Source organism: Onthophagus taurus, chromosome 3, assembly GCF_036711975.1.
Source record: "Onthophagus taurus isolate NC chromosome 3, IU_Otau_3.0, whole genome shotgun sequence".
In the NCBI taxonomy this organism is placed as follows: domain Eukaryota; kingdom Metazoa; phylum Arthropoda; class Insecta; order Coleoptera; family Scarabaeidae; genus Onthophagus; species Onthophagus taurus.
This window is the reverse complement of record NC_091968.1, coordinates 28868740-28880281: the sequence shown is the minus strand read 5'-3', so window position 1 is coordinate 28880281 and position 11542 is coordinate 28868740. Positions and strand designations below refer to the sequence as shown.

Genomic DNA, 11542 nt, shown 5'->3' with positions numbered 1-11542 from the left:
ATGTCGTGCTGGTCGTCACCCTCAGAAGGTTGACTAATATTACGATGGTAAGTACCATTGTGATAAAGAATTCTATTAACTAGAACTATCGGATACCCGTTGTTGACGAATGTATCCCGGAGCTTTTTTAGGTTAGAGTCAAGAAAGCGGACATCAGAGATGGATCTGACACGGTTCACCATAGCAACCACAGTGTTCAATTTCTGATTGAGAGGATGGTTTGAATGAAAGTTGATATATCTCCCCGAATATGTTGGCTTAGTATACCAATTTAAACTAATAGTCTGATCTAAATTTCTTATAACAATAGTATCGAGAAAAGGAACACTAGAGTTAGATTCAGTTTCAACCGTGAACTGTAAATGACTATCAAAGTTGTTGAACACATCCATAACATCGTCGATACGGTCGACAGGTACAGCGCAAATTATATCGTCCACATACTTGTAGATAAAAGGAAGAGAAAAACCCAACAAAGGAATACATTGATCGAGAAGATGATCCATCACCATAGTGGCCAAGATGGGGCTCAAAGGACTTCCCATTGGAGTGCCAAATTTTTGACTGTAAATAACATCATTGAAAGTAAATACCGAAGACTCAAACAAGAACACTATCAGTTGTAAAAACAAATCCATATCAATAGGAGTGACAGAACTTACTAGGTCCCAATTTTGTAACAATATATCTCTCACCAAGTTGAGAGGTATGTTGGTGAAGAGAGACACCACATCAAGTGAGATAAGCATAAAGTTAGGGGGAGTTTTATATCCCTAATTTTCTCTACAAAAGAGAAAGTATCCTTGATATTGTAGGAAGTTCTCTCACTAAAAGAAAGTTTCAGAATACCTGACAGGAACTCTGACAAGTGGTATGTGGGGGAACCTACAAAAGATATGATGGGTCTCAAAGGGCAGTTCACCTTGTGGATCTTCGCCAACCCATAATATTTGGGAATGACACCATTGTGACATCTAAGGCTGTTATACAATCTCTTATCAATGTATTCCCTTTCTAATAAAATTTTTGAAAATTTATTGTTTCTGTTTTGTATCTTTGAAGTGGGGTCCCTATCCAAAATACAATAAGTGGACTGATCGTTAAATAAGTCTAAAGACTTAGATATATATTCTGATTTAAACATAGCTACTATAACCTGTCCTTTATCTGCTCTTAATATAAGAATCGGGTCCTCTCTTTCGAGCCTCAAAAACCTTTTTGTAGAGATCAAACTCCTCTTCAAAAACAGCTGGGTACTATTCAAGTGTTGGTGTCCATTAAGAAAATTAGTCATAATGTTTGTAACTTGAGCTCTTTTTATGTTTTGTAAATTACTAGGCAAAACTTTAATTATAGACTCTACATCTGCTAAAAGCATTATCTAGCCTTTGTCGTGTTGGTCGTGTATCCCAATAAACTACTTTAGTTAATTATTTAGTTTCATAATTCATAATTATATAATTCATTATATACTATATTATATATGTTTATACCCCGACATGCCATATATATATATATATTTATACCCCCACATATGTATGTCCCGACAAACTTCCTGGTGTAACTAGTTCAATTATGCAAGTCTATCCTGGATGTAGTAAACAACAAGGTTGCGAAATTGCTTCAACCTCATTTTGTGAGGAAAATTCTGTCATTTCATTAGAAATGAATTGGAAACGGTTCCACCTAAGTGATGAAAAAGAAATAATTGGTAAATACCATAAAAACTGAATAATCATTCTTATTTAAAATTATCTTTATTTTTGTAGATAAGAAACGGAGGAAATTACCTTTTACAAAGAACTGCAGCAATTGCAACCTAACTGGAGTAAAGAAAGCGTTGTGTCGCGCTAAGAAAAATGCCACAATAATAAGGCAAAAGCTAATACAATTGAGGAAAAATCCTCAGGTATTGGTGAACCTCAAATATTTGAATAAAGAAACTAGAAATTTCTTTAGCAGCCAGTCCCGAAATCAGAAAAAAGAAGTGCTCTTTACATTTACAAACAAAGTGGTAAAGGATACCGGTTCTTATCAAATTTCTTTTCATTACCATCCAGGAAGACGCTACAAAAACTGTTAGGGTAAACAAAATGTAACATTATTCTATTTATTGAACTAAAACTAGAACTAATAGTAACACTATCACTAGAACTAACACTAACTAGAAATTTTCGAAGTGATTTCGAGTCGTCTTCGATAGTGCTACTATTAGTTCTAGTTTAATTACACCGGCCGTGAAAGCCTTCATACTTATATTCTATTTATGTTACCAAATTTTATTAGTTTTGTGAATAATAAATTATTATGTTGAAATTAGATCTTTCATTTAAAATATATTTGTTTCCTTTTTTCAAAGCAATATTAATTGTGTTATTTTTAAATTTTGCGGTTAAAGTTAGCCCCAACGATCGATGCGCAGCGAACAATGTTGCCAGATCGTTGGTTAGCCCAGTTTTACACCATTATCCTAGTGGAAGTTGGTTTTAATCTATGATTAGTACTCTGCGGTGACATCGGATGGCGCTGTACGCAAGGTACAATTTAATAAGGTAGAGTTGGCCATCTCTATCCTTCCTTGTCTCTGTTCACAGCAATTTGTCAAAATTCAATCATTTCATAAAATATTAATTTTATGAAGCGTTATCTTTTTTTTTCGAAAATTAATTAATTTATGCTTAAATCATACGAAAAAGGAATTTGTTTACGCTTTTTTAATGTTAAACCTTTAGAAAGTCCTAAAAAAATTAAATTAAATTGACGTTTTTGGAAATTTTGACGTTTCAAATAATTATTATTAGACTGTCAAGTTAGCAAAATAGGTTCCATGTTCTTGCTAGTGAAGACAACACAGTGATGATATTAATGACCACTCTTTGGAAAATAATTCCCAAAAAGGGCCTAAAGTACCTCCTCCTATCTTTCTACATAACACTTCAAACTATAAAGAAATTATCAATGACATCAAAGCGTTAACCACTACAAAATTTACAATTATGGTCAAAAATAATTCACTAAAAATCAACCTTACGTCTATAAACGATTATAGAACTTTAACTAAGTATTATAGAGAAAAAAAAACTTGAATTGAATACTTTCCAAGATCCAACAAAGAGAACTTTATATTGTGTTATTCACAATATAGGTTTAATAAGATCTTGCATCAGTAATTTAAAACGAAAACGCCTCAAGATTTATTGTAAATTAAGTTTAAATTAGATTCCTTCAGAAAGTTATTTTGTTTCCTTAATGAATTTAGGCTTTATGTTAATGTAAATATAAACTCAACCATGATTTAACATATTACAATGTATGTTGAGATTGTTTTAATAAAATTTTAAAAAAATTCAAAACAATTAAATAAAACATCACACCCAAAAAAAACTTACTTTTGAGGGGAAGTTTTATCAATACTGAAAATTTGATACTTTTTGAAATAATTTAAATCAAATTCGATTATACCAACCTTGTTAATTCCTCAATAAGTGATTCGGCTTGCATGGTGAAATGCATCTCTTTATTATCCAACCAATGAAGAACGAAAGCCGGTCTTGGACTACAATAAGACATTCGCGGAACCAAAGGTATGTCGGTTTCAGCGTTAACGGAAGCCGCCAGGTGGAAATGAAGACCTGGAGTCACACCTAAAATTAACACACCACATTTTTTGGCATATCTTGCAGCTTTTTATTAACCAATCCCTACTAATTACTCGATTATTAAATGAATTACTACTATTACCTGTACCATGATAACCATAAGAATGGAAATCATGAACGCTGTATGTTGATGGTAACGTTGGAATTGGTGGAGATGGCCCAAAAGCACCTTGAGCGGAATGTTTCGCATGTCTTCTAATATGGAAACAAGTTCTAAAAATTTCGAATTAATTCGGAACATCATAATTAAACAAATTTTTTACTTCATATGTTTTAAACGTTGCATAAATCTGTGTTTATGCCGATGTGTTCTGTATTTTGGATGGTGAGCTTGAGGATCCAACTGAGAAAGATTTACCAAACCATCTTCAGGAAGAACCGTTTCAACCCATAATCGACAAATGTTATCTTTACACGAAGTTACAAGCATATTAGAAACCGCCCCCCTAAAAAAAAATTAAAATCAAATTTATTTAATTAAAATATTTTAAATAAATTACTTTGGCATATATTTGCTTGTTGTTCTCCAAGATAAATGTGTAACAGTTCTTGGATGAGCGATGTATACAAATCCATATTCTAATTCACTCGGGACTTCCGTATTTTTCGTGAAAAATACTACAAAATTTTAAATTAATATCTTATTTATACAAAACGACCTGGAGAGCTTACTGTGTTTATTTTCATACCAAATCTTAACCAATCGATCATTTTCACCGGATGTAGCGAAAAGAGTCCCATCAGGACTAAAAGCTAAGTGTTGAACTGGAGTTGCTGTTGCCGCTTTCCAAACACACTGCCATAAAGCTTCTAATAAAAAAATATAAATTATTTTGGCATAATTCAAGAATCATCATAGCGCTTAAAAAATTTACTCAAGTAAGCCGTTACAAATAAAAAAAGTGCGGAAAAGTGTAAAACTTGCAGAAAAATCACTTTAAAGTTTTGACGTGACGTCACCGAACCATACAAATATTTTCGCAGCACATTTGGTTAAAATGCATATTTTCGGTTGAAATACGGTTGTTTCTTAGGTTTGCAACGCACAACGACTAAAATTTAGTACACCTGATGCCCTAAATCTTCAACTTATTGGTTCCCAAATGCTAGATATTGTTAGCAAAAGACTGATTATTGCTATCAGAAGATTAAATACTGCTAGTAAAAGACTAAAAACTGCTTGGAAAGAGGAAATACTATTTCAAAAAGTTACCTACTGCTTCTAAAATGCTAGATACTGCAGAAAAAGACTTTAATAATTGTTTGGAAAAGAGATATGCTTTCTAAAAAGCTACCTACCGCTTCCAGAATGTTAGATACTACTGGAAAAGGCTAATAGTTGCTTGGAAAGAAGAGATATCCTTCCCAAAAAGGTACCTAATGCTGCCAGAATGCTAAATACTACTGGAAACGACTAATAACTACTTGGAAAGAAGAGATATAATCTCCAAAAAAAGGTACCTACTGCTTCCAAAATGGTGGAATACTGGTGGAAAAGGTTACAATCTGCTTGGAGAAGACTAAATACTGCTGGGAGAAACTATTATTTGCTTAGAAAGATAAGATACTGTTTTCAAAAGACTATTAACTACTTTCAGAATGTTAAATATTCTTGGAAAGACTACTAATTGCTTGGAGAAAGCTAGATATTGTTGGCAAAGACAATTTAATGCTTTCAGAAGACTATATACTGCTGCCAAAACACTACTAAGTGCTTCGAGATTACAATACTACTGGCTGAAAACTATTTACTGAAACTATTCTTCAGTTGAGTGATATCTTTCTGTGTCCCTTCCATTACAGATTTAAAAATTGCTTCTACAACACTCGATTCTTTGTCACCCAGGTGCAACATCTTTTTAGAGGGGGATAGGGTATCCACCTAATTTACTGATTACTTTTAGAGTTTTGTGTAGAAATTCCACTTTGACTTAGGTTAATTAACATTAAAGCAGTGCGAATTTCTCAAATGTCAGGTTGGGCATGGAAAAGAGGGTGAGTTGTAAATTCCGGGTTGGGCTAGCCGTGCGTCTTCAGACAGAGATTACATTAAACCCCATACTTTCTAGTTTTTTCACTAGACCTAGCACTAGAAACATTCGGATTTAGAAACATTCGGCGTATAATGCTGCCAGAATGCTAAATACTACTGGAAACGACTAATAACTACTTCGAAAGAAGAGATATGATCTCCAAAAAAAGGTACCTACTACTTCCAAAATGGTGGAATACTGGTGGAAGAGATTACAATCTGCTTGGAGAAGAGTAGATAGTGCTAGCAAACTACAAACTGATTGGAAAGACGAGATACTGCTTCCATAAGACTACTTACTGCTTTCAGCGCGCTATATACTACTAGAAAAGATTACAACCTGCTTGGAGAAGACTAAATACTGCTGGGAGAAACTATTATTTGCTTAGAAAGATAAGATACTGTTTTCAAAAGACTATTAACTACTTTCAGAATGTTAAATATTCTTGGAAAGACTACTAATTGCTTGGAGAAAGCTAGATATTGTTGGCAAAGACAATTTAATGCTTTCAGAAGACTATATACTGCTGCCAAAACACTACTAAGTGCTTTGAGATTACAATACTACTGGCTGAAAACTATTTACTGAAACTATTCTTCGGTTGAGTGATATCTTTCTGTGTCCCTTCCATTACAGATTTAAAAATTGCTTCTACAACACTCCATTCTTTGTCACCCAGGTGCAACATCTTTTTAGAGAGGGATAGGGTATCCACCTAATTTACTGATTAATTTCAGAGTTTTGTGTAGAAATTCCACTTTAACTTAGGTTAATTAACATTTAAAGCAGTGCGAATTTCTCAAATGTCGGGTTTGGCATGGAGAAGAGGGTGAGTTGTAAATTCCGGGTTGAGTTAGCCGTGCGTCTTCAGACAGAGATTACATTAAACCCCATACTTTCTAGTTTTTTCACTAGACCTAGCACTAGAAACATTCGGATTTAGAAACATTCGGCATATAATGCTGCCAGAATGCTAAATACTACTGGAAACGACTAATAACTACTTGGAAAGAAGAGATATGATCTCCAAAAAAGGTACCTACTACTTCCAAAATGGTGGAATACTGGTGGAAGAGATTACAATCTGCTTGGAGAAGAGTAGATAGTGCTAGCAAACTACAAACTGATTGGAAAGACGAGATACTGCTTCCATAAGACTACTTACTGCTTTCAGCGCGCTATATACTACTAGAAAAGATTACAACCTGCTTGGAGAAGACTAAATACTGCTGGGAGAAACTATTATTTGCTTAGAAAAACAAGATACTGTTTTCAAAAGACTATTAACTACTTTCAGAATGTTAAATATTGTTGGAAAGACTACTAATTGCTTGGAGAAAGCTAGATATTGTTGGCAAAGACAATTTAATGCTTTCAGAAGACTATATACTGCTGCCAAAACACTACTAAGTGCTTCGAGATTATAATACTACTGGCTAAAAACTATTTACTGAAACTATTCTTCAGTTGAGTGATATCTTTCTGTGTCCCTTCCATTACAGATTTAAAAATTGCTTCTACAACACTTTTTAGAGGGGGATAGGGTATCCACCTAATTTACTGATTAATTTCAGAGTTTTGTGTAGAAATTCCACTTTGACTTAGGTTAATTAGCATTAAAGCAGTGCGAATTTCTCAAATGTCGGGTTGGGCATGGAGAAGAGGGTGAGTTGTAAATTCCGGGTTGGGTTAGCCGTGCGTCTTCAGACAGAGATTACATTAAACCCCATACTTTCTAGTTTTTTCACTAGACCTAGAACTAGAAACATTCGGATTTAGCACCACGTCTCAAGACGGCTAAACCCAAATGATTCTAGGTCTAATTTTATTGTTATATTCGTAATCTTCGTAAAATAACCTTTAAAATGAGTCCAAACATGACGCACTTATCTCAAAAAACCAAAAAAGTTAGAATAAAAAACATTAAACGCGAAGTTAGCAACTAATTTTTAAATATTAATACCAACCTTAATTTTTGATTTTTTATTAAATTTTTGTTTTTGTGACAAATTTTTAGACTTTTATAAAAATTAAGAATATATCAAAATGATATTGACATTTTAAACCGGAAGTTGCTTATATCTCGAGAGATATTGGAATTAAACGTATCATGTTTGGGCTGATTTTAAAGCATTTTTTTCACGGCGATTATAAATATGTCAAAATTGACGTTGATGTTCCTAACCGGAAGTTGACCATAACGTCATTAATATTGAAGATAAATATGTCGTGTTTGCACTCATTTTAATAGTTATTTAACCAACAAGTCTATTAATGAAGGCGATTAATTATCGAGATATTTTAACGAACGCGTTAATTATTGAGATAATTAATCGCATTTTAATATACGAGTTACTTACAATATTTTTCCAATTCTATCACTGGCAAAATAAAAACCTCACTCTTAATGTGTCAAAAGTCAAAACTTATTGTAGTCTTACCCAATAGATATAGTGGTCGGTTGGGTCGGTATTACAGGCGGCCTGTTTCTGTTAGTATTAGAAAACAAAATATCCAAAAAAAACGCGAGATGGCGCGACGTTTATTATTTTTTTTTTATTGACTACTATATTAGTTGGGTCGGACTTTCTTAAAATCGTTTATTAATAGAAAATCATTTATTAATAGGTGTCATTAATGAATGATTTTGTATACATTTATAAATCATATAAATACACAGTCGAAAAGGATTTTTAATGAAGATTACAAATATGTCAAAATTGAGGTTGACATTTTAAACCTGAAGTTAGTTATCATATAACAGAGAAATGAACAACTTCATGGTGTTCTTTGATGATGTATTCTTAATTTTATTTATCTCAAAAAACATAAAAGATAGAATAAAAAACATTAAACCCAAAGTTAGCAACAATGAAGATAGCAAATTAATTTTTAAATATTAATACCAACCTTAATTTTTGATTTTTTTATCATCAAAAGTTTAATGTGATTCTTTAATACGTTCTACACAAGTTTTTTGTGTCATTTCACATTGATTAAAAAAAATCGTCGATTTTTAGCTTATTTTAATTCTTTTTTAGATTTCAAATAAAATAATTTATTTCAAATTTACCAGGTTGTCTGTCACGATCATCACCCCCATCCGGATTAGTTTCTCCTCCACCCAAAGTAAATTTAACTTGAGGTTCAGGAAGTTCGACCGGTTGAGACATCAAATGCCATAATTGCACAAGACTGCCAGCGGTTAACAATCGAGTCCCTTCCAAATTCCAACTAAGAGCACGTACGGGAGAATCAGTGGTTAAAGCACCCGTTTGAACCCATCGATAATCCAACCCATGCGTTAAATTACTATTAATTAAAGGTGTAGGTTCGTAAATACACACGGTAGTATCATAAGCAGCAGCAATTTTTCCCGTGTCGCAAGAACAATCAATCGAACTAATTCGAATGTAATCGTGAACTGCCCCAGGTATAATTTGAACCCTTTCAAACGTCGATGCAAGGATAACGATGTTACAACCAGCCGCGTATGCCTAAAAAGATGTGTTAAATTAAATGTTATTAAAGTGAAGTAAAAAATAAAGTGATTACCGTGAAGGGAACACCTTCGACGCTTCCAACGGCGAAACATTTATCCCCAGCGTTACACGCACCGCTTACAATTTGATGTAGATTCATTTTAATGAATAAAACGATTTAATCGCCTATGTAATCATGTTTTTTGACGAAGAATTGCTTAAAACGCAAAAAACTTGGATCGTTATTATTATGTCAAATGTCAAGTATACATGATCAGCTGATTTTGACATTACAATTTTAATCAATAACAATTTTTTAAATTTATTTCTAATTTATTAAGTTTTTGATTCTAAATTAATTAGTTTATGGTTCTAAAACGAATGTAATCGATTTTTGCAATAAATAAGAATGAATATTAAAGTTGAGATTTTGGAGGGAAAATTGATAAATTTGAATTGTGAGTGATGAATTAATTATTATTAAATTATTCATAAATTATTCGTGGAAATTGATAACTGAATAAACTCGCGTATTTATATCGTATAAACGGGGTTTTCCTCCTTTTCCCATAATACTACGCACGGAAACTGATTAGATAAAGCAGAGCGAAACTTTTATTTCTTCTTTCCTGTTGGAACGTTTCAGTATCAAAAGAAAATTTATATTCGTATAATGAACCATTTTATAAACGAATTACGATCGTTCAATAACGATGAACTAATTAATTTTTTAAAAAAGGTTTATTATCATAAAATAAAATGGTTAAAATGAAATAAATCATTCGTTTTCTTTAATTACAGAATGGGTTTGATGACTTTTGTGATATTATAGCAGCAAAGGTGTACGATGGAAATAAGTTATTAGTGAGTATACTTTATAGTGATTAATTTAAGATTAATTTGTTATTTTTTGAAGAATTTAACCGAGTTTGAAATGCAATTATGGATTCCAAGGAAAACAGCCCAAGAAAGAAAAAACTTCTTAAACTTTTTAACCGATTTAAAACTACACCCAGACAAGTATTTCGAGCAAGAAAATGATGAGATTTACGAAAACCATGCTGAAGAACGTCACAATAAAGCGGAAATTTTTAAGAAAAACGTTGAAAAATTAATTGAGGATGATGCAATTATTGATAAATTTAAAACCGCCTTAAAACAAAAAGAAAAAGATATCGTTAGTAGCGATAGTTTTGATTCAGAGGATGATGACCAAATTTATAGAAACGAACCATCACCGAAAATGCCTCCTAAACCAAGTATTATGCCTAAGCCGAAATTACCAAAAGAAGCATTGATTAAATCACCAATTAAAATAAAAAAATCATCAATACCAATGAATGTTTTTAACGAACTCGAGAAATGCTTGCAGAAAGATAGGAAAAGTGTTGAAATTGTTGGAAAAAAAGATGATAACACTCAATTAAACGTCCCAACTACAACGAAAACTTTAAAGCCTTTACCAATATTACCAATAAATGATGTTGAAGAAATAAAGATGGTTAATAAAGAAGATGAAGATGAAGAACTTCCTGAATATTTAGATATCGATGAGGAAAAAGCGAGAGAAGATGAGGATAAAGACGTAGTTAAAGAAATGGATGTTTCAATGACACAAATTAAACAAAGACCTCTTCCACCGCTTCCTCCACCATCTCCAACCAAAAAAATCCAAAAAGTACCTTTACCACCAGTACCAAACAACCAAAATACTTTACCTCGACCACCAAAAATGCTCGTTGATTTCGGTTCTATTAACAAAATACCGATAGATGATGTAGAAGACTTTAATTTTGAACAAAGTTTCGTTTCAAAATGTACTAACTATTTCATTTATTTAATTTCTTATTCATTTCATTTTTTGTTTAGATTCTAAAGCTGAGTTTTATCGTTATACTGACCGAAAAGGCTCTGAACGTCTCCTTCAGCAACCCAATATCAAAAACGGCACTTTTTTGGTTCGACCAAGTGACAATCATTATTGTACAATCTCCGTTAAGTACAACGAAAGGATTTATCAATTGGCTCTTCATAAAGGAAAAGGCACAAAAGTTATTCAAGCGGATGTGGAATATAACAGCTTAGAGGATTATTTGGATTATTATAAAAAAGAAGCTTTATGTTTACCGCATAAAACTGAGGGATTTGTAAATGTTTATTTAACGGGTGCTTTACCACCACAATTTACGTAAAAAATAATTAATAACAAATAATCTTAATAAATAGAGTAAAATATAAAATAATATAAAATATAAACAGATTTATATTAAATAAATGAGAGTTATAGAAATGAATAGTAATTTAAAAATATCGTACTTCGTAAACTAATTAAGATATGGTGATGAAATAAACGACATTATAAAGCAAA

General features: G+C 32.3%; 2 protein-coding genes across 4 annotated transcripts in view; one reads left to right on the top strand and one right to left on the bottom strand.

The window, feature by feature from the left end:
* LOC111424014 (rabconnectin-3 alpha) overlaps positions 1–9445 on the bottom strand; it is a 37799-nt gene extending 28354 nt beyond the window's left edge. The window contains exons 1-8 of one of the 2 annotated variants that reach the window (XM_071194729.1): positions 9248–9445; positions 8766–9189; positions 4332–4469; positions 4160–4277; positions 3923–4105; positions 3742–3872; positions 3467–3644; positions 3390–3413 (exon numbers count right to left, since the gene is read on the bottom strand). In XM_071194729.1, the coding sequence (XP_071050830.1) occupies positions 3390–3413; positions 3467–3644; positions 3742–3872; positions 3923–4105; positions 4160–4277; positions 4332–4469; positions 8766–9189; positions 9248–9334 (1283 nt within the window). In that variant the 5' untranslated portion in view covers positions 9335–9445. The remainder of the gene's footprint in view (positions 1–3389; positions 3414–3466; positions 3645–3741; positions 3873–3922; positions 4106–4159; positions 4278–4331; positions 4470–8765; positions 9190–9247) is intronic. The other variant, XM_023057405.2, reaches the window with a different exon arrangement.
* Positions 9446–9479: 34 nt separating this feature from the next.
* LOC111424018 (lymphocyte cytosolic protein 2-like) lies at positions 9480–11542 on the top strand. Of its 2 annotated transcripts, none has more exons than XM_071194730.1 (4): positions 9480–9632; positions 9976–10038; positions 10091–10991; positions 11044–11542. In XM_071194730.1, the coding sequence occupies exons 3-4, from the start codon at positions 10109–10111 to the stop codon at positions 11364–11366; spliced, it is 1206 nt and encodes a 401-aa protein (XP_071050831.1). In that variant the 5' UTR covers positions 9480–9632; positions 9976–10038; positions 10091–10108; the 3' UTR covers positions 11367–11542. The 2 variants fall into 2 exon arrangements, with proteins under 2 accessions (XP_071050831.1, XP_022913176.2); XM_023057408.2 differs by having other exon boundaries at positions 9629–9913.

Excerpts from the sequence above, each read along its gene's own strand:
- LOC111424018 (XM_023057408.2), top strand. The coding sequence starts at position 9,848 with ATGAACCATTTTATAAACGAATTACGATCGTTCAATAACGATGAACTA. Across the intron at positions 9,914-9,975 it reads TAATTAATTTTTTAAAAAAG|AATGGGTTTGATGACTTTTG; the intron begins GTTTATTATCAT and ends CTTTAATTACAG. Across the intron at positions 10,039-10,090 it reads ACGATGGAAATAAGTTATTA|AATTTAACCGAGTTTGAAAT; the intron begins GTGAGTATACTT and ends TATTTTTTGAAG.